Below are 25,223 nucleotides of genomic sequence, written 5' to 3' on the forward strand. Positions count from 1 at the left end.
GGGCAGTTGGGAGCGGTGCTTTTTGGTGGTGAAATTGAAAATGGAAACGAACAGATTGCTTGTCCCAGCCTCCACTCCACTCCAAGGTTTCAGAAGAGCTAATGAATCAATGTTTCGATTTACTACTGCTGCACGTGCAATGTCCTTAATAGGGAAGTGATTTGGGTGACTACAATTAGGAACGACTTACTTAACAAATTGCAGGCTTAGTATTACGAACTTTCATTCGTGGCAACTGAATGTAAGCATATGTAACGAATTTGTGTGTGAAATGACAGTTTTCCTATACTCAATCACATCAACCATGCATGCAACCCAACCAACTCCACTACGTCCACAGCCCCTCGTATAAAATGTGTGTGTTTCAGTGTTGTATCAGTCCACAGAGCCCGAGCCTTTTGTCAATCGATGTTATCGGGATCGATGGATTGTTAAATGTTCCCGGAACTATCCGTACGTGTTATCGGGTGACCATGGGTGAATCGTGTAAACTCGTGCGCGAAGCCACCAAATTCTACGAACCGGGACCACCTTCATCGGGAATTATGTTGGGCAGGGAACCAAAACAAACCCCCCAGCGGGAACTAGCATCTAACGAGCGTTTTAAACTTAACGCACACACACACGCACACACACAGGCACAAACACATTCACGCAGCCATACGAGGAGGATTGTTCGGGGAGGAGGGTAGTTCACACTCACTGGGATCGTTCTGCACTGGACCGTACTCTAGCGCGGGCACGTTCGTCAAATCCACCGCCGTGCTCGCGTCGATACCGATGTTGGCCGATTTGGCCGTCCGATGGCAGCAGCCCTTCAGCATACCGCCGCACGTACCCTGCAGCAAACCGCCCGACATCCAGCAGAGCAGGAAGAACTCGCACGTACCGCCCTCGTGCTGGCACTGTAGCTCGGTTCTCACACCGCGATTGTTACCACCGTCACCACCGACTAGGATGTTGATAGTCCGGGAGTTAGTAATGCGCTTGTAGTTTGAGTGTTTCTAAAATGCTGTTTTGATTCGCTTTGCTGTCCAATGAGTGTCGTTTTGAGTGATCTCCATTTGGTTTTTGGAAACTAACAGCACCGAGCTAGCTTGATTTTGTTAACTATTCTTCTCTTGTTTATGATTTCCCTTGAGTGAATTAATTTAGACTCTCATTAGCATCCACTTTATTGCTTTACTCAACCTAATTTTTCTACAAAAATGATTAAATCAAATTCAATGTTTTCTTCTGCAACAGATTTATAATAGCTGGAAAACACACATCTTTAATTATGTTCTTTATTTCGTTGTGGGAGCTCTTTCTCCATATTAAAACAGTTTTGAAACAATTTAACTATGGTATTCTTGAACAATTCATGTCATATAAATGAGAAAATGGTTTCAGAAATATTTAATCTTCTAAACTACATGCTAACCTAAGAACAGAAACATCTATCACATCGTTTGTTGTTGAAATTAGTTTCAACAATTTTTCTTTGCATGTTTTGCTTCATAATTACTACTACTACTAACTTTGGCAACACTAGAAACTGTTAAAATAAGTATCTTTCTGTGTAATAAAAAACTGTAGAAGAAAAGTTAATAAAAACGACGCCCTCGGTGCTGCAGTTGTTCCAATTCTGCTCTTTCTGCGTGTCCACCTGTGTCAATCGTTCGTTGAATTTATAATCTTTTCTAATCAGTAGTAAAAAAACAGTCGCACCATTTGCTCGAACTACACTCCACGCTACAGCCACTCGAGTTTGGCTGTGTTGGGAGGATGACGTAGCCATAGATGCATAATCATCGGGGCATCAGCAAAAACCGGGCCCTCCTATGTCCGTTACACTTCCCTTTCGAAATAAGCAAACAAAAACTCGCACAAACACGCCATCGTAACCAAGATGCGAGCTTCCTTTCCATTTCAGTGCGGTTCAGTTGAATGTCCGGCCGGTTCGATTATACGGAACATTGCACACACACACCGTACGTTCGTGCGTGCGTGCCCGATCATGCTTGTTTGGCGAAGAAAATCAGCGTGGATCTGTTTTCTGTCTGTGTGTGTGTCTATGTCTGTACGTGTCTGTAAGGAAGCTCGATGGCCGATGGGTTTCGTATTACATAAACACCGCTTTGCTTTTTCACCAGCCATCATCATCTTCGTCTCCACCATCATCATTATCGTCACCATCTTCTTTGCCGTCTTTGCCACTGTGACGCGTCCTTCTTCTTCTGTGTGCGAGGACGCTCGTGCGCCTCGTCTCGCGTTACCTTCTCCGCGGTGTGGTAGGGTCGGAGCGACCGCTCGACTTTCCACGGCGCCGCCTACCCTGCTTCCTTTCACGAGTCACTCTCACTTTCATTTGCTCTGTTGCGGCTGTGCTACTCTTTTCCCGTCCTTCCGCACCGCACGGGAGGCGAGTGTTTTGTTGGCCGTCGTCACCACGATTCACCCTTTTTCCGCCAAGGTGGGTCACCCGGTGAGGGACCGGTTTTTCCTAGCAAACGGAACGACGACCGCTTGGATCGAAGGGGAGGGGGAGGGGGGGGCGGTTTCCATTGGCTTCGGACATGCACGCACGACGGGTGGATGTTTTCGAGAGATGAAAAACAAAACGGTGGGGAGAAGTTGGGGGACACAACAGGGACAGATTGGGTTGCCATTTTACGGTTGGAAGTGTAGGAAAATATTGCTCTTTGCTCATTCAAACTCTTTTTAATATTTCTTAGATTTGAAATTGTACGTGCAAGTGAATTGGTTTTGATCCTTAACAATGTCTTTAAATAAGCTTAACATGAATGTCGATCCTTTCCTAAACCCAATCCAACATTACAAGCATTCACTCCTGCATGACATAATTCAAGAAAGACTTTTTTTGTTTAATGATGCTGCTTCGCTTCCTCCTGATTGATTGTAATCTCCGCGCAAATGCAATAAAATCATTAACGAACGGCAATTTCAGCTCCGACCTTGTCATAAACCGGTAGCTCCCTGCTAACTACATTTCTCCCGCAAGCAGCGGTACGGTTTTCCGCGATGCAATTTTGCAAAGTATAGGTTTTTATCACTTTTGCTCGATCGACTCGCAAGGCGCTTAATCGCGGGTCGTTCGCTTAAAGAGCGAAAGTTTAATTAAGTTTTGCAACGATCGAGTGGCTGCTCGGCTGCAAGAAGAAAACAGGCAAAGATAACACTCTGTTATTTTTTCTTCTTTTCTTATAAAACTGCAACATTTCTCTTCCCCATTCCTGTGCGCACGTGGCTGGCGGGAAGGGGGAGAGACGGTAGACAAAACTATTCTCCATCGCCGATAACGACCCATTTCCTTTCCATGCGCGGTAAACTGTGCCGCACGGACATTAAGTGCCGATGTGCCGAGTGGGGGCCTTCACGTTGCCCAACAGTTTCGCGGGTAAACATTTCCCTTCGGGGAACGCTAGGCGCCCTTCAAGTGAACGGCGTGTGTGTGTGTGTGTGTTTATTTATTTATGCTATCATAGAGCGTTTTCTCGCACAACTCTTCCGCGGCTCTAAATCGTGACAAATGGCCACCGGAGACTGGCAAATATTATGCAATCGGTGGGTTTTTGCACACACACACACACACACACACACACACAAAAGACCAAACACGGAAAGAGAGCGGAAAACTCGCGGCCAAACAACTCGGGATTGCATGTTTTCGTTTGCGATGCGTCGAGGAGGGCTGTGTTTGCTTGGCCTGAAATGGTGCCGAAGTTCCGGAAACGAATCGCTAATTTTGTACCATGCATTTGCGGGATGAAAGGTGGTTTCGATGAACGGCCGGTTCGTGAGATGATGCGACGCGTGCTTTTGCGTCGTGAGTGAAGCTTGAGCACTTTTTGAACCGTTGCTATGTGTGTTTGGGGTATGGGTTGGGGAAAATTGCAGATTTTTGAATGACTGTCCATTCTATTGGCGGTAGTTTGATTTTAGTTTAGCTAAATAGTATAAATATCGCTAGTATGTCATTTCGACAAGGAAATGAATGAAATGTATTAGGGTTTATGAAAATTTTAGATTTTTTTTTTAAATTAAAAACTCATAATATACGTAATATAATAATATAACGTAATATAATATATCATAATATAATATACGATGATTAACAACATCAGCAATTAAAGACACTAAAAAAATCTCATTTTGGAGTTATATTGACTAGAACATTAGTAAAAATTTCATATCCGATGCTCAAGTACAATCCTCAAGTCAAGGAAAATGTTATCAGAGCTTACTGATAACTATAAGTTTACAAAGATTCATGTTGTTCAATAGTCTTCGAGTATTACTACATTTTTTCCAGTATGATATATGCATTGCACGATGCCAGTTTTTGCCCATGTTAAACATTAAATATAATTTATTTATTTAACTCCAAACAAATAAGAATGCGTCTAAACCCCTCCGTCCTCTTCTTCTTTGGCACAACAACCACTGTCGGTCAAGTCTTGCCTGTACCACTACTAGTGGACTTGGCTTTCAGTGACTTCTTGATTCCCCTTATAACGGGATAGTCAGTCCTTAAATATCGGGGCACAATCCATTCGAGACCTGAACCATACCGGGCATGTTGTTAAGTCGTACGAGTCAACAACTGTACCACGAAACCGGCCGCCACTAAAATCTAATTTTTAATGTTTGAACGAAAAAGGGTAAATTGTTGAACATGATTCCTAGCATAAACAAAGCTAAAGAGTCACATGCTATGTAACTATAAATTATTTGTCTCTATAGATCTTCAATAAAGTAATCTACAGGACAAAATCGCCAATTGAAGTACATTCATGAAGAAGAACATCAATGTTGAACCTATTTCTCTCATAATGCTCAAAAATAAATGGTAGCTAACAACGAAATTGAAAATAGCTTTCAATATTTGTTGTTTGGTTTATGCTGTTGAAAATGAATGATAATAAAATATTCTTTGAAGATTTATCATAAGCAGTTCCTACGCATAGATTTAAAGATAAACATATTCCGAGGAAAAACTAATTTTGTGATATATTTTCTGCAAGTTTAATACAGTGGAGCGCCGTTTATCCGTGCTGTTTAGAAATGACAGTTCAATACACATATGACATTGAGTGCGAAGGAGGATATTTGAAGAAAACAAAGGTTATCAGAGCACATGTTCATAACAAAAAAAGCTACAATTCATGGCACATTTCCAATATTTTCCAAAGAAAAAAATGAAGGTAATTCAAACTGACTAGAATAATAGATATTTCCATAAAAATGAGGGAATTTGTGATACAATATGTACTTTGCCGTGTTATACGAGTATCCGGATGAGGTCGTGTCCCGATGAGCCCGGATAAACTGCGCACCACTGTACTTCAGAAAATATCACTTGGTTGATTAATTAATGCTATCTCAATTAATTGTTCCATGTAGATTATTTTACGGTCTTGTTAACAAGTTACGTTATAAGTTAATACGTATTTTTTAGTTCTCCAGTTAGTTCATACTATTCAAACATTTTAAATGAGCTTTAGTAATGATTTACACAAGCATATATGTACAAAGCACAACTAATTCGATTTTTTGATTACAATCAAAAACTATTGCACTCAATAAGTATCGGTTGAATTACACCTTGAAGTGTAAAGTACTGTTTTGCAAAGAACTAATGGATAAAGTGATTTGCACCACACACCAATTTGATCACAACTCAAGGCAATTTGTAGCACATTTCACTAGACTAGATATTTCCCACGATTCGCCCTAGCGCCCTAGCTGCATCCAACCACTAACGGCCCTGTATGGAACAACATCGCTACCCATTGGTTGCACATTTCACTAGCGATCGATCGGCTCCGGCAAGTTATTCTCGGTGCAATTTAAGATTTATTAAATTTCTCACATTTCTTCATACTGGCACCAGGGGGCTGAGCAATCGCCCCAAGTTGGCCCCATTCATTTGGTCGCTGCGAAATTGAATTAGTTCATTTTCCACGCACCACGGTGGAAACCCCACCAGTTGGCCAGTGTGGGTGCAGTGCTTCGAGGAAAGCATAAATTGTTACCCAAAAGCCCCAAGAGAGAAAGTGACCCAACTCTAGCCTTCGGCACAGGTGGTGCCAAAAGTGTAGTGCGAGAGACAAAAGAAAAAGAATCCAACGCGTGCACATCAGAATAGCTGTGAACATTGTGATGACGTGATGTGCGTCGTCCAGCGGAGCGGATTCGGGGCACCGAAAGAATTTGCCAGCAAAGAAAGAAGATGGCTCAGTGGCCCAGCGAAAGCATTACGCAACGAAGAGCGCAAAAGAGAGAGAAGGGGGCGACCGATAAAAGCTTTACGATTTATTGTTGCGCGTCGTTCATTATGTTTTTATGTAGCACTTTGTTCCAGTTTGCGCCGGCTTGGGGCCTTACGATGGCCGGCGGGCACGATGGTTTTTTTTTGCGATGGAGCAACCGATTCTCCCCCCACCCGCTCACTCACTTCCATCGTGACCGGATTCTGTTTTTGGTGGTTTGTTACGCGAAGATTGTGCACTTTTTTGCTTCTCTTTTCTGCGCGCAACGATGCGAAGGTATATTTGGATAATTTAATAAGCGACTCGTTTTCGATTCACCAAGCTTATCACGCCCCTGGATCTATCCACCCGGGGATGATTGCATGACTGCGACCGGGCCAGGGAGAAGCGAAAAGAGGAGAAAATTTCACCGGAAAAATCAATAAGCTCCCCCCCGCTTGCCCCTTTCTTAGCCGACCAACCCACCATCGCGACCGGTAGCGTCAAACAGCGGGAAGGAAAGAAAACAAGATAAGACACAGAAGGCGCAAAACCTGCTTGCCCCAACATCGGAAGCAGCCAATTTACGCGCGAGTGAGGAATCGACCAATCGAGGCCGGCCCCGATGGTGCGATAATACACATCCGGCGCGAACACATGTCGCTGAGGAGAGTCGGACAGCCCCCCCCCCCCTTTACCAGCCTCCTCCTCCGGCCCGCTTTGATAACAGGGCCGATGACATAATCAGTCACGATTTCGAGCTGAGTAAAAGCGACGGCCACAACAGCCGGGTTGTGCCCCCGCCCCCTTCGGAACCAGTTTCCGCGGCAGTGGTTGGTTTTTGTGTGTGTGTGTGTGCTTCCTCCGCGCTCCGAGCATCGCGTCATCGACGACAAAATAGCAACAACTTTCACTCCATATTTTATCCGTCCCAAAGCGAGCGAAATGGGCGCTCGAACGTCGTGACGGTGGAAGCGAAATGGGTGGCTCTCGGTGGTGGCGCACCTCGGCATTTGCACACCGCACACCGGCATGAAAACCAAGGAGACGACAGAGTGCATCCATGACGTTGAATGTCACGAGAATAGTACTCGAGGGGTTCCTGCATGCCAAGCGTTGTTTCAGCACAGGCGCGCTTTGTTTCCGTTCCGGAGGAGATAATCGAGATGGACGTTTGTTTGCATCGGGGTAAAGATACGAACGCTGTAAGCTGGGTGCAATTTGGGGAATGGAATGAAAGGGAATCCATTTGGCCTTTAGCGTCTGGCAGAAGTTTCCTCGGAAATGATGGTGTGTCGTAACACTTGCAGTGTGGCAATGGGATTTATTTTAATGCGTTTTGCATGGTTGCAGTTTGAAGTTGAAATTGCTTGGAGTTGATTGCTTGACGACGCTAAAGGTATTTTAACAAAAAAAAAAGTTGTAACGAAGGATGAAATTTTCTGAGAGTTTTGAGGTTTATTTTGAAAACGTATTCCTCCATTTAGTTTGAGACGAGAAACGACAACGCTACATACATTTTCAACAGAATCTTTTTGCAAACAAGCAAACCAATAGCTGAACTATGACTGCTCTTAGCCTTTAAATTCTTGAGATTTCAAAGTTAAATCATTGAAGTAATCAATAATATGAAAAAATGAGCAATTATGATTTTTTTCATCATTTCTGTTATCTACTCTTTTTAATTTCCCATTATTTTAGCCCAAAAGTCTTCATCGATCGAAACGAAATATCGCCCAAATTTTCATTGCAATTCTGGTTTGTATGTCCTTTCCAATCTTAACTGTGTTGTACTTCACAAATAGCACACACTTCACCTCAACAAGACTATGCAAATACCATCCCATTCCGGGCAGCACAACGGCCCCTTGGATAGTGGACGATGGAAATTGGAAACAAATCGTTCCTTTGTTACCGGATAACACATCCATAACAACGCCCGGACAAACATTTCCCCCATTAGTTGGCAAATGAAAGAAGAAGAAAAAAACAGTACCCGGCTTAAAGTGTAAGACACTAAACAATCGAATCGTTTCTTTGTGTTTGTTTTGGGGCTTTTGTTGGCGTTAAGCGGTACTGTGCGCTGCTCCTGCTGCTGCTGTTGTTTTGCCTGTATCGCATCCGTCGCTGGCCCCGCTCTGTTCATCCATCCGGCCGAAACGAATGCGGAGAAAGTATTTTAAGTGTAGCAATATAACGCCTTTCGCGCTGTGTTTAAGCAATCTGGTCTACCACCCACCCCACCCCTCGGGTACCATTTCATTCCCCTTCGTCCCATCGCAAGCACGGCCGGGTCCGTCTGGACCTGTGTGTCTAGTGCGCCACGGGTTGTGTAAGACATCATCGACGGAAAATGCCTGCTGCTGCTGCTGCTACGGACCCAAAACTCGTTCACGTGCATGGAGCAATAGACAAAAGTTCACGCCATTTGCGATCGCTCACCCGAGGAAAAGCCCCCCTTCTCCCGCCGTGCCGCTATGCTGGGACGATGTGCTTGCTGCTGTTTCATAGTACTGCAGCACCATTTTACGAGGTGGAAAGATTAAGCTACAAAGATTAATTTTCCTGCAAAGTCCCAGATCAGACTTGAAGCGGGATGGTGGTTGGTGTGGGTGCCAAAATGAGAAAACTTCAATTTTTTTTATCGAAAAACTGAGCTACAAAGGCGCGATTTTCCATGCCTACCATGCAAAGAGTGAAGGTGATTTTGATGAATATAGGAGCTTTATTTACACAAGCTAGGCTACCAGTTGACCTGTTTAATTTCGCCCGCCTTACTTCGAAAGGGAGTTAAGAGGATTAATGTTCACGTTTCGCGTTCTGGCATTAAGGCAGCTTTGAAATGATTTCACGCACACTGTGCAAGATCGATGCTAAGATCGTTCATGATCAACGGCAGTAAGTCGATCGTTTCTTTGAAAGGAAAACAAATTGTTTCTCTATACACTTTACAGTGCCAAAATGTGGCGTAAAACATCGAAGTGATCGAAAGAAAAAGGAACAAAGAGTTGCGCCCTAACCTTATTACTAGTGTTGAAATGAAGTTGAAGTTGAAGCATGAATTGATGAGATAACAGACGAATGGTTTTGTCAGGCGAATTAATGAATGATGATCAAGCAAATGGAGTAGTTTTAGCTCATCAAATGTATATCCTGGATAAGGAGCATGCCTCACGAGATAAGACGAGATGTGATGGCCCATATGTACATCTTTGCCTGGAGATCTGTATTGAAGTGTGAACTGAATGAATGAGTATGAGTGAAGATGGAATGAAAATGATACTATAAATCTTTCTTTTACTCCATTTCGTGCACTTGTTTCGTGATGTAGGAAACAGCGATTGAAACTGGACGTGAAAGATCAACAAAAGCCCAAGTAGACACCCTGAAACTCCCTCCGAAAAATAAAAATAAAACCTCATGTAAAAGGGGGTGAAATGACAACAACAACAACAAAAACACCAAAAGCCAAGAGAGGACCGGAAAAGAGCACACGCAAAATGAAAGTCAAAGTAGCGAGGGAAAGAGAGAGAGAGAGAGAAAGGGAGAGAAAGGAACGGAACCGCCAACAGCGGGCACAGGGTGTTCACTTACCACGATCTTTGCTGGTCGTCGCCGGCTCATCGTTGATGTCGTCCTGGTTGAACTCGTTCCGCACGTCCTGGATGGCGGCCAGCTCGTTCAGCCCAAAGTTTTGATCCCTGCGAGCGCAAGGTACGGGTTAGCTCGAGATGACACCGAAGCAAAAAAACACTCACCGAAAGACAACATTGTCCACGCCGAACCCGGACGGCCCGGACGCAAGGTCCTGCGCCTGCGGGAAGACGACACGCGGCGACCGGGTCTTCCACAGCGGCTGGTAGATCTTCTGGTTCGGCTCGGTGTACAGCTTGGCGGGGAAGTACGCCGGCCGGTTCGGCTGGTACGGGCTGTCCGTGTAGTAGGTGGGATCGAACGCGCGGAAGTTCTTCTGGCCGTCACCGCCAAACTCACCGAACGGTCGCTGCACGGCCGTCACCGGTCCGGCCACGTCGCCAAACTTGGTCACGTCGTCGCGGAACGGTTGCTTCACGTTCACGCTGCCCGGGAACTCGATCAGCCGGCTCGGACGGGGCAGCGACTCGGCCGGACGCAGATCGATCGGCGGTCGGTTAAAGTCCCGGAAGTACCGATTCGCGTACAGACTGCGCGAGAACTCTTCCGTGCCGCGGCCGTCGTGTCCCGCTTCGCCATCCACTGGTCCGTAGTCGTCCGCCGTGCTCACGGGCTGCTGGAAGATGCCCAAGTTGTCACCGAGCGTTAAGCTTTCCTCGCTGTAGCCTTGCGGGGTGAATCCGTTCGCTGCCTTCAGCGGTCCTGGGAACTGGATGCCCGACCGGCGCGCTCCAATGACGGGTGTGTCCGATCGTGCATACTCATCACCGCCCTGGGCGTGCTCTTGCTCCTGGGCCTGCTTGGAGCTGGTGTCCGGAACTTCCGGTTCGTCGTTTTCAGTCTCCTTCGGCGGACGACTCGGACCGACCGGTTTCAGGTTCGCTGGCAGCACTGGTTGCGCCTCCTCGCGGTAGAAGTAGCTGATCGGGATGATCTTGTACCGATGCTGACGCTGGCTGCGCGATACATTCTGATAGATCGGTTCCTGTTCCGGCGACGGCAGTACCGATGCACCCGGCTGCTGCTCCAGCGGTAGCCCAGCGTCCACGCCCGCCTCATCCGATCGGCGCATCTGGAACGCCTTCGACCGGCGGCGCTGAAGCCCATCCGAGCTCGGTGTTTGCTGCTGGTCCGCTATCCGGAACGCACCGAACGTGCTCTGCAGATGGCGACTGTTCGGTGTCCGGCTGTCGATGTAGCGGATGTTGTCGACGCGCGAGAACAGCTGGTGTGGTACGAGCAGGTTCCGCGCCGGGATGTTCCGGCCCGTGCTCCACGGGCTGATCTGTTCGATGCGCAGCCCCAGCTCGGGATTGGTGAACGAGCGTACCTGGGCATTCAGCTTGTTGCCCTTACTGGTCGGTGATTCGATCGCGTGGGCTAGCAGTATACCGGCAACGATCGTTAGAAGTCTCCATTTGGTCGGTCCTAACATTTTACCTCATTCGTGAACAACACAAACCCACACACACACACGCACACACTCACTTAAGCACACGCACGATCACACACAACCCGCCAAAGGATACACACAAACAAGGGGACACACGCGCTCACAGAACAACAACCGAGGGCAGGGGTCTTGCTGTCTTGCACGGATCGGATCGTTCGTTTCTTCTGGCGGGCTGGTTTACTGTCGTGCGCTGCACTTATTTCTTGATCTCCATTTAGCTAAAGGCTTTGGGTTTGAAGAAAGCGAAAAGAAAGGTTATAAAGCTGAAGGTTTCACGCAACAAAATGTAGAAAAAAAGTTGGATTCGGTCAATTACTAAAAATAGTGCAGTCCAATCGAATGTCTTCCCTCACAGTTCATTTGGCTCAATTATCGGTAAACCCTTATGCACACCTTTTACACTATGTTGGTCCCGTCAACAACACGCACGGACGCAAGCACGCACGTACGGGTTCCTTGCCACCTTTTCGGAGGGTGGATGCACTGGTCCAACGGTTTTCCGCACACGGTACACGGTTTTCACTTTCGATTTTTCCACCCCCTACAGTGAGTGTTCGCTTCCCTTCCCGGTGCGTTGCACTAGCTGTACTAACACACAGTGGTGGTAGTGAGCTGTTGGTAAGTTCGTTCACTACACAGACACACACACAAACACACACAGACACAGAGTTTATGAAATAGTTCCGAGTTTTGCGTTCCTTTTAATATTTTTGCGCCCCTTCGCATCGGTCGTTCGCTTTACTTTGTCCCGCAATTCGCTCGGATTTACACATAATAATGCACAAAAACACACACTCACACAGACTTGCATTAAACACAGACACACAGCAGCAGCAGCAGCAGCGGTACGAGCGAGCGGGTGCGAACACTGCGGGCGTACTGCACGGGCGTATACACCTGCGCACCTGGAAGCTTAAATTCAAACCACTTTCTTTTTCATGCCACGGTTTTGATTGTTGCTAGCAAGCCAGCCAGCCAGCAAACCGCTTCAAACGTCCGTTGCCACCGTTATAAGGGGGGGGGGGGGATAATAAACCAGCACTTTGTCGATCGGTTGATCGGTTTATTTTGTGATTGTGTTCAGTATGCGATGCTGCAATCGTCCTGATCCGCGGGAGGAGATTATTGCAACGGTTGCCGCTTGCTGAACATTGAATTGCGTGTGATGACTTTGGTTGGAGGTTTCTTTTGTCTCTCGCTTTAAGGCCCTTTTTCTTTGTAAATGTTTTGTTTTTGATAAAGTGATTCGTTTGGCTTGAAGGAAATAAAAATCGTCTTCCTATTTTGGGTGGCATTTTCCAGCACTTTCGGCTTGGAGAATTGAAATCTCTGTAATTTATTATCTACAATATCATATCCAACCGATGCAACACAATCAACCCGATTCAAACTTACAAGACAGTTTTAATATAATTTATTCATCATTAATCGTTGCTTTTCCACGATCACTCAACGCACAGCAACGTGCGCTTCGCGCAGTTAATTGTAAAGGCGATGGCAATGCAGACGCCTACACAAAAACGCACGCACAGTCACCGCATAATACGATCGTTTGAGAAATTTCGCATCGTTATGCTGCTGCTGCTGCTGCAAGCGATAGGCTTACGAATTTAAAGATCTCGGCTTGCGGCACATGCTGTGCGATTCCGGATGCGGACCAACCGAGTCCACCTCGTGAACCGTTCCATCTCGACCCCCGTACGACCCAAAACCGCACAACATCGTACGCCTCCACCAGGCAAGAAGAGAGGGTGAGCCAATGAAAGAAGGGCTGCGAGCAATGGAAATTAATTTCACTTTTAATTTTTGTACGCCCGACTCGGCCCCCAGCTGCCAGCTAGGGGGAAGCTTGGGGTAAAGCATTAACCTCTCACAGCGATCCGTAACGCGTATCGCGTATCCGTCAGGCGCCCAGCTGCTGGGCTGGCATGTGACTGCATTTGCTACTGCCCTCCAGCTTGGAACGGATCACATAACAGCCGCGCCGCGCCGTATGATCGGCCCGCCCCGTTTACCCATCGTTTGGCGTTACGAAATCAAGTAGCATCGCTCGAGATGACTGATGCCCGCCCGGCTTGGTAGGGGGAAGCTTTCTTCGAAAAAGAATTGACAAAAATAGTGGGTCGTGATATTGCTTTAATTAGTTCTACGGCAATATTCAGCGTACAGAATCCGTTACCGGTGTCGTCATGCTCCTGTTCACATCGCTGTCACCGTTTAGGTGTGTTATTAACTTTGGCCCCAAATCCTAAATCGAGCATCGCTTATGTGCAAACCGATGTGAGGCGTGCAGTAGCTAAAATTACAGTGTTTCACCGCTACGCTTTTTCTCTTGTGAGCTTGAAAGCTCCGGCTGGGTGTATGTGTAATGATTAAATGATGAATTTTTGTGGCGTGAATGACTTTTGATTATTTCAAAGTTTAATAAACCTTGTTGATGATAAGAACAACACCGAGCCTCTTTATTTGATAAATTCAGAAAATTTTAATCAGTTTTAGATAATTTTGATCATTTACTACATATTATAGGTAAATCATATTCTGGTGCAGCAGATGACATCCCAAATTTGATATTTGACATTGATGGTTAACTTTATTTGATCAGCTTTGTTTATGGCCAGGGGTATTTCTAGGATTGTTATAGTCTTTAATATATTTCGTTTATTTTTATATGGTTTAAGAGCGCCTGGAACAGCAAAAAGTTGTAATCTAAAGCTTTATTATTTAATACCTTACTTTAGAAGCCAATTTTGATTGCATTGTCTTGCCATGAATAAGATTCAAGATCTAATTAGGATTCTTCAAACAATTCTGGAATGTAATATCGATCTAATCGTATCGCAAGTATTCGAGTTAAACTGCACGGATATAAAGATGATGTGTCTGTTTAGTCGTTTATACCATTGTGAGCATTAATCCATTCTATTTTAATTAACTTTTAGCTTTAAAACTTCAACTTTGGATATCCATTAATTATATAAACTACGATTAAACGTTACACATGTTTGACACAATCAACAGCGGAAGGTGCAGAACCCTTAAAACACTCATCAATTGTTAAATTTAAGTAAAGCGTTAGCTCATAGGTGAAAATACGTACAGTTACTACGTGAATTGGAGTTTTTTTTTCGTTTTATTCATGCACTGATATTAGTTTGTAAAGAGGGAAACATATGCTCGAATTGGGATTAAACTGGGTTTTTTGTGTAATATGTAATTTTGTGTTTTCCAACAAAGAATATGCCCTAAAGTAAATAAATACACCACTAACACACGCTTTTTTTAATTAACGACAAATAGTTGTCTTTTGGAATCCATGTACATAAAAATGCTTTAGTTTTCAAATGTTATTGAAATTTACTAACCAAACAAGCTTCAAGAATACTGTTTTGCAATGGATGAGTGCTGCTTCATGTCAAGGTTGCCACCGCTCGGTCGATTACTACTTAGACAACCAATTTGTTGTTGTCCACCGCAGGAAAAACCCCTGTCAATGTCATTTGCAATTGCCAAAGAGCAAGCAACTGTCTATGTCATCGGCTAATTACCACTCTTCAGCAACATCCTTCCTCAGGTCAGAGGTTTGCAGAATAGTGACACCGATCCGTTCGTTGACCATCATCAAACAAGCGTCTTCCGCTGTTGACATGCTGATTTTAGCCAAACTTTCGATTCCATTCATGGCTCATCACACACACAATACTCTTACTTATTTGATCACACATAAGGAAACAAACACGCTGCGTGTAAAGTTCAATCACTTTGCCAGTTTTTATATTCCCATTGAAAATCTTACCACCCACCCGCAAGTCAGCTCATGCGAAGTCAGCGATCACAGAAAAATGCCAACTAATTAACGATCCGTTTCGGCGCGTGTCCTTACAGCGGGGTTTTGTATCTTTCGGCATAGCCGTAAACTAGCAATCACGCTATATCTCGAGCGAAAAACGGATCGACGGATCCAGCAAATACCGGTTCCCGGTACCGTGCCGTTTCCGGTTCCGGTATTCACACTACGGCAACGCAAACTTCAACTCCACTCAAAGTGAAAGACCTTCGAGGCGGCAAACAGCATCTACAGCATTTCTCTTTGCAAAAGACTCCCACATCCGACGACGACGGTGTTGGTGGCGGCAACGATGCGAGCGGGCGGGTACCAGGGCGGGTACAGTTTCTCCCACTTTGTTTGCCAACATCCGTTTAGGCTCGTTTGGCGTCTGTAGCTCTCTGTGTGTCGTGTGCAAAATGCGCGAAAGAAAATAACGCACCACATTTATGGTGATTTCGTTCCGGCCTGTCCCAATAATAAGTCGATCCACCTCCTGTGCGGGCTTCAGGCTTGCGCAGGACACAACCCGGGGAAGGTGATCGGTCTGGTGAAAAGAGAAAGAACGAGGCGGTTGGCAAAGATGTGGTAGGCAAAATGCATTCAACTGCAATTTGACTTGTCACCGCGTACGGGCGTACCAAATGCAGCAGCAGCAGCACCGGTTGCCGGTTGGGGCCGGTTTGGGTGATATTTTTTTTTTGTTTGAGTACAAAAAGCTCGGACCGCTCAACGTCCGGCAATTATGCGTTCGCGAGCGTTTAACCGTTGCTCAACACGGGCAATGGTTTGGTCCGGTCTAGCTGAAGATGGGGCTAGTTTGTCGTTTAATCTTTGTTGAAGGGTGCAGCTCGTCGGTTGTGCAATTCCGAAACCGACAAACAAGGGGCTGGACCAATTCCTACTGGTACTGGTTTGAGGCTTCGGGTTTTCTCACGCACTGGCAAACGATAAACGTTAAGATCTTAGCCACCGACATCGGGTAGAGCTTCGTTCAGGCCATGGCCACTGGTATTTTGGGGATGGTTTTGAAGGATGCTGGCACTGGCTGGTGCGACTCGGTGTGCAACAATACCATCGGCCGGCTAATGGGACGGTCAAGATCGCCATTGTCGTCGCGCGTGTTGGCTGTTGGCCTCGCATTGGACGCTTTTAGTGCACGCCTCACAAAAATGAACGCAATGGGATCGCCGGTGCAGATGAACATCACTTTCTCACGCACTCTCGCGCGCTCTCAATTACCATATTGCACCTTATTCTTTGAGCGTGTTTTTTTTTAAACGAGCAGTTTATGATGCCAATCTGTGGCAGTGAAAAAATAAAGTATGTCGAAACCTCTAGATCAGCAATGCTGGGTATGAAGCGACGTCTAATTGAAGGTTTGGCTAGTGAAACGATTGGAACTGTACGTCTATCAACAAGATCTAGCATCAATGTCGCTAGATGTAGCTTATCGTGCGAATCAAATGTTTGCGATGTGATCTTACGACGTAAAGAATTGCCATCCGAACTAGAGCATCTCTCGTGGGCATTTCGAAACAAGCTTAAGCCCGTTCGCTTTTACCTTGACTTTAGGATTTGCTCGGCTTACAACCAAGCAAAAAAAAAAAGGCAAAACAACGACAACCCACGCGCCAGGATGGCAAGAAAACGCAGTGCTCTACGCTGCACACGCCGGCACTCGCACTCATGTTTAGTCTAGGCTAGGGCTGGACGGCGAACTTTCCACGCCATTGGAAAAAGTGAAACTAGTGAAATGTAACGATAGCGTTTCCGAACGCGAACGCTGCCCTGCTCTGTTTTTTTCTTCTTCTTTCTTCTACCTTTCTTCTGCTGCCTTCCCGCCCTCTGCCAATGTACATGCAATACACAGCCGCGTACAACAATGGGCGTTCGTTCAGCTAATCCGCACATTCCGCACGCCTCGTGCCGGTTTAAAATGTGGCTGCTTTTTTTTCCTCCTCCCACTACTCCCATCCCCGTTTTGTTTTCTTCTTCACTCACAGTGCATTAGCAAAAATCGAAAGGAGAGTAAGTGAACTGTCGCCGAAAGGTTCAACCGAGGTACCGAGGCAGCGCAAAATGTGTAGCACAATCGATCCTCGGCGTAGGTTTTCACGAGCAAATGCTGTGTGACTGTGAGCGTTTGCTTGCAGCTTAACTTGGATGAAAACAGGCGCATTGAAGCTTTTGAAAGGGTTTCCAGTGTTTTTAAATGCACAACAATGTCTTTTTGAACTTTTTTTTTTAAACAAACATTTTTACCATCATTCATCTACTCAGTTTGACTACTCGTTCATCTCCTCAGAATATAAACGTGTATAAAAAAAGCTCAGGAATTACGGCAGGAAAAGTCCAATAATTAAACCCATCCATTATCCTTTCATAAATGATTGCTGTCTTACCCCAAGTAGTTGAAAACTGATAGACGAAATAAATAAAATCACTTCAATTACTGCTGAATATCAATCAATAGACTCGTGCAAAGTTACTAGCTTCTACACGATTCTTGAGCAGCACACGACCATGCATTCACTTAATTGTAGTTAATCCGTTGCATTTGTTTGTTTTCAATTCATTTTATGCAGGTTGTTTTAATCCATTTGTTTGCTGAATAATCACACATTTCACGTATTGTTTTCGGGTTTAAGCACCAAACAACTACTTGTCTTCCATTTTTTGTTGTGTTTCACTATGCCTGGATTCTATATTCTATATTTATTACCACATTTACACACGCATGCTTTATAACTACAAGTATTTAGATTCACTCTTATGTTCACTCAAGTCACTGTTCGAAGCATTTGTTGGCTATTTACAGACACCAAACACACACAAACACCTATGTACACAATCCAATCAACAATTGTAAACATAAAAATGTTTAAAAACCATGCACAAATGTATCCATTCACTTGAAATCCCCGAGCCAATCATTGTTGATCACAATTCTGCACAAAAGACTTCAACAGCCGAATAGACGACGAACCTTCACTCGTTGCGGTACCACAAAAAAACAACAAAAATTACACTCACGCTTACTTCGAAACAAACAAAACCGGAGCAGAAACAACGAAAAACTAAACCCCAAAATGTGTGTTCACACTTCGTAGGCACACTGGGTCTCCGTCTGAGATGGGATACGACACGCCGCGCACGGATCGTTCACCTAGCTACAGTACATCACTGACGGACCACTCGACGTTAACTGAACGATAAACCATAAAACAAACGCAGGTAATCCGGGGGCCTCCGTGCTGCGAGCCTTCACCACCGCTCACCTCCCCCCCTCGCCACCTCCCCTTCCTCCAACCGCAATGGGGAAGGGGAAGTGTACAGTGTCCACCAGAGACGTCGCCAGCTGAGCTGACTCCCACTCCTGGCCGGCGAGCGTAACCCTTCCCTTTGCCCGGGAGGTGGAAGTGTTCCGGTTGCATTGCCGCTGGAAGGGGCTCCGCTGGTGCATTGCATTGGTCAACAAAGCGGGAAGGGGGAAAGGAGAGATTAAGTAATACACTCCCCATCCTTAATCTCCCCCCCCCTCCCTGTTCCGCACCGTTTCCCCCGAGACACCGCCGACTGTTCACGCACAATTCAAATCCTCCCAGCAGGACTTTGCTCACTAATGTGCTTTTTTCTTCACTCAACTTTCTGAACAATATCCTACCGAAGTATGTAAAACAATAGCTAGGAGGAGCAGCAAAACAAAAACTCCCGAGTGCGTAAGTGAGTAGCGCGAGCACACCGAACAGCACCGAATGGGGTGGTAGTAGATGGGAGACTGCTGAGTCGCTGCCGAAGCCGTAAGCACATAATCCCCCCGCCCCGAACTCGGAAGAGAAATGTACAACCTTCAGCATCGCGGGGCGGCTGCGATCAGTACAACCTTCACGCTCTCTCCCTTTTTCGCTCGACGAAGAAATGGTGAATTTGAAGTGTGTGTGTTTGTGTGTTGCTGTTTTCTTCGGCTTGGAACTTTTTCCTTCGTTTAGTTGCTCGCCCTCTTGCTCTCTCTCTCTTTCGCTGGTGGAGTTAGTTTTCTTCCACTTCTTCCCTCGATTGCATGTGCTGTTTGCATGGGGCACACCACAAGACCTAGCCACGAGACACGCGCGCAATGCAATCTCTTTCTTTCATTTCCACCACACTGCTTTAAAGCATAAACAAGAGAAAAATCAAGCATCAACACCCGTTCGGTTCGAAGCACTCGCTCGCTCCACGTGACAGGCGGCTCCAAGTGCTCCACCGCGCACGCACAACGAATCGGACTCCCCTTCGTCACAAACACACACAAGCAACGACTCAAGCGCACACACTCATACACACACTAACAGTGAAGTCAACCACAACACCTCCACCAGTGTGATCGTGACGGTGCAATAAACTGTTGTGTGCCTGAAAGCGAAAGATGCTCTTTCTTCTTTCCATTTTTCACCTTCGCTTTCATCGCCAGCCCGCCGCTTTCCCCAAACTCTCCCAGCCGCCTGTGTTTGCCCAACCCGTGCACCCGTACCGTAAACGAAGGCTCTCTTTGCCAGTGCTCTCCTTTTCACTCTCTCTCGTTGCATCTTGGAAGCAATGAGCTGCGAGGCCGCGTAAGAAAAACGCATGTTTTTCTTTCCTTTTCTTTTCGTTTTTTTTGGTTACTACAACTCTTTTGCTGCTACAAACCTCGGTGCGGGGAAAAATGTCGGAAAAATAGGTGGAGAAGAAAAGGTAGTGGTAGCGGTGTAAGATTACCCCCATCCGTTCCGAAAAGCACTTCCGCTCGCTTTCCACCACCTACACACGAGAGAAAAAAAAACCCAGTAAAGTATGGTTGGAATCAGGTTTTGTGTTCGTTTTGGTACGAGATTTGGAAAACTTCCTTACACAACCGTATCGGCACTGATATGGTTCACAGCTGGGTAGGCTGCCAATCGGACACGGTGTGTGTGTGTGTGTGTGTGTGTGTTGATAACGCGTACTGTAACATTTCCTTCCCCTGCGCTGGCCATGGGGTGGAATTTTAACAAGCAAACGGAAGCAATGTTTCGATGCCATTCAACTGAGGACCGAGCAAAAGGCATGGAGCAAAGTCGGAAGCGTACGGTAAAATCTTTTTTGGTTAAGTCGTCCTGAATAAAGGGAAGAACCTGTTTTTCCTCTATGGAACCGAACGCAGGGGTTTAGTGTAATCGATCAAAATAAAAAATAAAAAACGGTCCAAACGACGCACGGGCCTCTTAGACGATGCGGTAATAGCTTCCTTCCCCTAAACAAAGCGACGAACCTGCTCGTCCGTCCACTTTCTTTTCCTCGCTTATCAGCCGGTTCGATGGCGCTCCATCGACACGACATTGCATAATCTTTCTCTTCCCGCTCGCTTCACTCATAAACGCACGTGTGTATGTGTGTGTGTGCGTACAGGTTAGGGTTGAGGTTTGAAATCATAAATCGAAAAACCGAACCCCGCTCGACGATACCGTGATGGCGATGATGTTGGGACGCACCGTTTTTGGACGCACGAACGTATCTGTGCAGCGGTCGATCATGTTGCAAGCCAACCCAACCCGAAACCCAATGGCAATGGAAAGTGAAATGGACCTGTTGCGCGCGTACACAAGTGTTTGCCATCCTTGCGCGCGCGCGCCCTGCTACAACTGTTTCCCTTCTGGGCAGCCAAGGTTTAGTTCAAGTTTGAAACAGCTGAAAAGCAGGCGGGCAGGAAGCAATGCGAACGAGCCGGCCCGTCCCGGCATGGCATCGGAAGCGGAGGCAGCTGGCAGGCGATGGCTTGACGGGCAAAACATGTTCGTGGCGTGGCGGGTTGGTAAGCTAGAGAGAGAGCACACGGGGTCAAGGCGTGTGTGTGTGTGTGTGTGGAGCTGTGTGGGGGTTGTGATCTTTGTGTTAAGCCCTCCACCGTAGTGGATGTGCCTGTGTGTGGCTCGCATTTGCCGTGGAAATGGTGAAGGCTTTTTTTTCTCTCTCGTAGCGACATTTTACCAATCACCCCCTCGCATACACACGTGGAAACACTTTCTCGGGTTACACAATTTGTGGTGGGACGCAAAACGGCTCGGGTGCTAGCCGTGCGGGGGTGAGCGCACGGAATGACATCAGCGCAGCAGCTTAACGCAGTGCAGGGAAGAATTGGGATGAAAGTGAAAACGGAAAGATGAAACGCACGGCCAAGCAGCTCGCAACATCGGTGAGAAAACAAAGAAGCGGCATTAAATTTGACTACCATAAGCAGCAGCAGCAGCAGTACTTTTAACGGGGATGGCCTTCGACACAGCGAGTTAACGCCCGTGACACAAGACCATTGCTGAAGCTTCACGGCGAAAGTGACAAAAGAAAGGAAAGATTAACGGACCGAAGGGTTGATCGAGAATAATCGCTTACGTTTACGGGCAGGGAGTTCCCGTCCAAAAAAATACCCTTCATTCTAACAGAGCGAGAGCGAATTGATGACTCGGCTGGGAAAGGCAATCAAGCGATCATTGGCTCGTGCTGGCCACTCAAAAGAGTGTTTGAACTTGAGTTCATCAACACCGAAACTAACGGTACCCGCATTCTGTGGAATGGGAGATGGGTTTTTGTTTGTTTCGATCATAGCACCGTCCCTTGGCGACGAAAGACTTTTGCTCTTAACGCGCAAGCGACGAACCCCGGCCGAAAGATCTCACACACTGTGGCTCGTATCTTTCTTTGTCGAGCGGTTGAATTATAGCGTACCGTGCCTGTCGACACCAAATCCGGTTCAACTGAGTTGGGAGAAGCTTGCTCGACTTCAGCATGATGCATCGGTTGATGAATCAGCACGCTCGCGAGAAGATAAGCAAGCGGGGAAACAAAGAATAAGCAAATCACCCCAAACCATGGTCGGCGCTTGGCGCGGATGATGTTATACCGACTTAAGCGCCAAAATCTGCAACCACACACAAAACAGCTTCAACAGCTTTGAACGCAACGCAACAACAACAGCAAAAAAACCCTCCAAAATATCCGTAACCTGGAAACTATTGACCTACTATCACGCCAGCGCCAAACAGCGCCCGGTGCCGGAGATGGGAAATTTTCACTTTCGCAATGCGCCGCAGCAGCAGCAGCAGCAGTGGGGGGAGCGCCCCACAGACTCACCGCTTTGCCAAACATTCGCTCACCCTTCCCAGATCTCATCAAGGATGTGTTTGCTTGCATGCGTGTGAGGCGAGAGTGTCCGAATCTCCGGGTTTGTGGTTTGCTCTGCTCTGCCGCCGTCCCCAGACAAAAGGGGAATAAAAAAAGCGAAATGAATGGTTTCATCAAAATTTCCACATTTTTTTCTTGTTTTTCGTAATCCACTCCATTTAAAACAAATTGCCAGCGAAGCTTGAGTGTGTGTGTGTGTGTTTGTGTGTGGAGTGCATGTATGGGTATATTACAAGCTGTAAAGCTTGTGGTTAGTTTAAAGTGTATGGATCGCTTCCGAAACGACCTCTGGAAAGCGTTTGCTTTAGTGCTTCCTCGCTTGCGCCGCTGTTGCCGTTGCGCACGGGAAGGTGAACCAGCAGATGAATCCATCACTAATTAGTTTACGATCGGTCTGATCGGTTTTTGACGATGAGCGATTAGATAAGCAGCGGCTACCGGTTGCTCCGTTGAGAGGGAAACTGATCGGAGCTATTTGATGAAAAAGATGTACATCCGTGCGACCGGTTATCGCGACAGCTGAAGGGTGGAGATAAAAAGTAAGATCAATAAGCTGTGTGTTTTTTTTTTGGGGGCTTTTTTTATTAAACCACACCAAAGGAAAGTGTTTAGATGCAACACAATGGTAGAGTAAAGTGGCATGCACTTAGCGGTGGAGGGTCATTATTTTCATCCTTTTTTAATGGGAAAAATAAGTTGGATTATTATTTTGATTGATCGTACCAAAAACAACGATCTCACCGTATGTGGATGTTTGATAAAAGATTCGTTTTCGATCGTTTCTTTCTTCTCCTCAATTTTTTTTTATTATTTCACAGTAATTCAAATGCATTAGGTTGCGTTATTCAAGCTTTCAGCACCGTGCAGTACGACAAGTATGACTAATTCACACACAACAACTAAACTGATTACGAAACCGTCTGCCAAAACAAAACTCCCATACAGCCGATAAACGATCGACGCCAGGCCGCTTAAACAATTCATTAAAATGGATAGCGAACCAAAACCGTTCGGCCGAGCAAGCCGAGCCAGGTGCCGAGTGAAAGACCAAACAAACGTTTGCTAATGTAAAAAGTAACACCCAGCATCAAAACTGCAACACGGCCGCAAGAGGGGGAGAAAACAAAATCAAACGCCGAATCAGATATTGCATGAGGCTGGCGGAAAAGAAATGGCCAGACAAATGGAAACAAAAAAACAACAACAAAACGCCCCACACTCAAACCCTAAATCGGTGGCCCAACACGGTTAGCGGAGAGGCATCACACAATGATACAACAAAAGGATGAAAGAAAAACAATTTCACTTTCGCACATCTCATCACCGTACCACCGACCAACGTAAGCAGAAGCAAGAGCAGCAAACCCGCCGATGGAAGATATGGAACGGTATTGTATCATTTTTCACCCTTTTTTTGTTGTTTGCCCCTTCGCTCCGGCCAGACGGCGCTTCCCATAGCGGATTTGGCCTTCATAATCGGTGCGACGCATTGAATGCAAACGCCCCCTCTCTACGCGGGGCCGGTAGCGCATCGCGAAAGGTGACGACGAGTGGCGTTTAATTCCAGCTTTTATTACGCTGCGTAATCGGACGTGGTTCCCAAGTGCACTTTCTACCCGCTTCGGCCGTGGTGTTGGTGGGTGGGGTGGAGTGGGTTAAGTCTTTTAACAAAGAAACATCGAACAGGCTACCCTGGAAAACTCTTCACGCTCATGTCAGGAAATCCGGACGCAAAACGGAAGGAACGGGGTGCGTATCGGTGACAATCTGCAGTAAGAGTTACGGGCAGCAGCAATAACAGTTTTGGCTTTTTGGCAGCGTCCTAAACGGATGGAGCCAGTGATTTGTTGGCATTGATGAAGAGTGAATATTTAAATCCAAAATAAAAACATTTGAATATTTAAAGAAATTTATTAATGTATAATAAAACTAATAAGTAATAATAAATGGTAGAAAAACATACTATTTTAGTATGAAAGTCTGTCAAAGCACAGTGTATTTATTCTTAAATCAAGCCTGATAATGGGCTTAAAACTTTGGGTAAAGTCTAAATCTAAGCAGCAGGAATGAAATAATAACTTCTGACTTGCTTATTGGTTACTTCTACAACAGTTGCGTAGATTTGTTCTGGTGCATAATAGGTCAACAACTCTTAAAATACTGTTTTGTCGAGATCCGTTTCGTTGATCTTGATCAGAGGTCCTAGAGAGTCTATAATGTGCCCCAGGATGTCTTTGTAAAGGTTAAAATGAATAGTCAATTTTGTTGACTAGTTGAATCGAAATTTCAACTTATACTTTTTACAGACGAAAATCAAGCATCACTAACAGAATGCTGTAAAAATTCGACATATTAACTTAGTATTTTCTATCAAAAATTACATTTAGCGCTCACGTAATGGTAGTTTCAAAATGGCCCTAAACGACCTTTTTTTTTGAAGCGATGCGACTAGCGAGCTGAACAGTTTAGGGATCCACGATCTAGATCTTAAAGACAAACCATGTCATCTTGTCACCTGTTGGACCTAACATGTCTCCTTAGTCTTGGTATTGGTTGTCTGGTATGACAAGGCTAGTCCAAGTTGATTCCACAGCAGCACATTTTCACTGCATGTATCAACTGTCCTTAACAAGTTCATTAAGGGGAAGTTATTCCTTAGTATATATAGAGACCTGTTGGGAGCCAGTGTTCCTGCTCACTAGGATACCTATGTAACTCAAGCTAGGAAAATTCAAAATACAAAACATTCCTCATGCATTATGCGAATCATTATACTTCCGGACAAAATGCTTGTTGTGCTCCTTGAAAACTTCGTAGCTTGTGAGAGTTTTGTACTTAAATCGATTCAACAATTGCATCT

The 25,223-nt window shown here is 45.8% G+C and overlaps 2 protein-coding genes across 7 annotated transcripts in view; one reads left to right on the top strand and one right to left on the bottom strand.

Moving 5' to 3' along the window:
- The window catches only part of LOC120958727 (uncharacterized), a 28,826-nt gene extending 9,712 nt beyond the window's left edge, over nucleotides 1-19,114 (bottom strand). For 2 of the 6 annotated variants that reach the window (XM_040381708.2, XM_040381704.2), the window contains exons 1-4: nucleotides 18,224-18,721; nucleotides 10,013-11,579; nucleotides 9,849-9,955; nucleotides 704-952 (exon numbers count right to left, since the gene is read on the bottom strand). In XM_040381708.2, coding sequence (XP_040237642.2) covers nucleotides 704-952; nucleotides 9,849-9,955; nucleotides 10,013-11,343 — 1,687 coding nt within the window. In that variant the 5' untranslated portion in view covers nucleotides 11,344-11,579; nucleotides 18,224-18,721. Of the gene's footprint in view, nucleotides 1-703; nucleotides 953-9,848; nucleotides 9,956-10,012; nucleotides 11,580-18,223; nucleotides 18,722-18,854 lie in introns of those variants that run through there. The other 4 variants (XM_040381711.2, XM_040381710.2, XM_049610206.1 and 1 more) reach the window with 3 other exon arrangements.
- LOC120954768 (probable nuclear hormone receptor HR3) overlaps nucleotides 1-25,223 on the top strand; it is a 509,904-nt gene that overhangs the window by 334,688 nt on the left and 149,993 nt on the right. The gene's annotated exons all lie outside the window — the stretch shown is intronic.

The sequence above is a fragment of the Anopheles coluzzii genome, chromosome 3 (assembly GCF_943734685.1).
Source record: "Anopheles coluzzii chromosome 3, AcolN3, whole genome shotgun sequence".
Lineage (NCBI taxonomy): Eukaryota > Metazoa > Arthropoda > Insecta > Diptera > Culicidae > Anopheles > Anopheles coluzzii.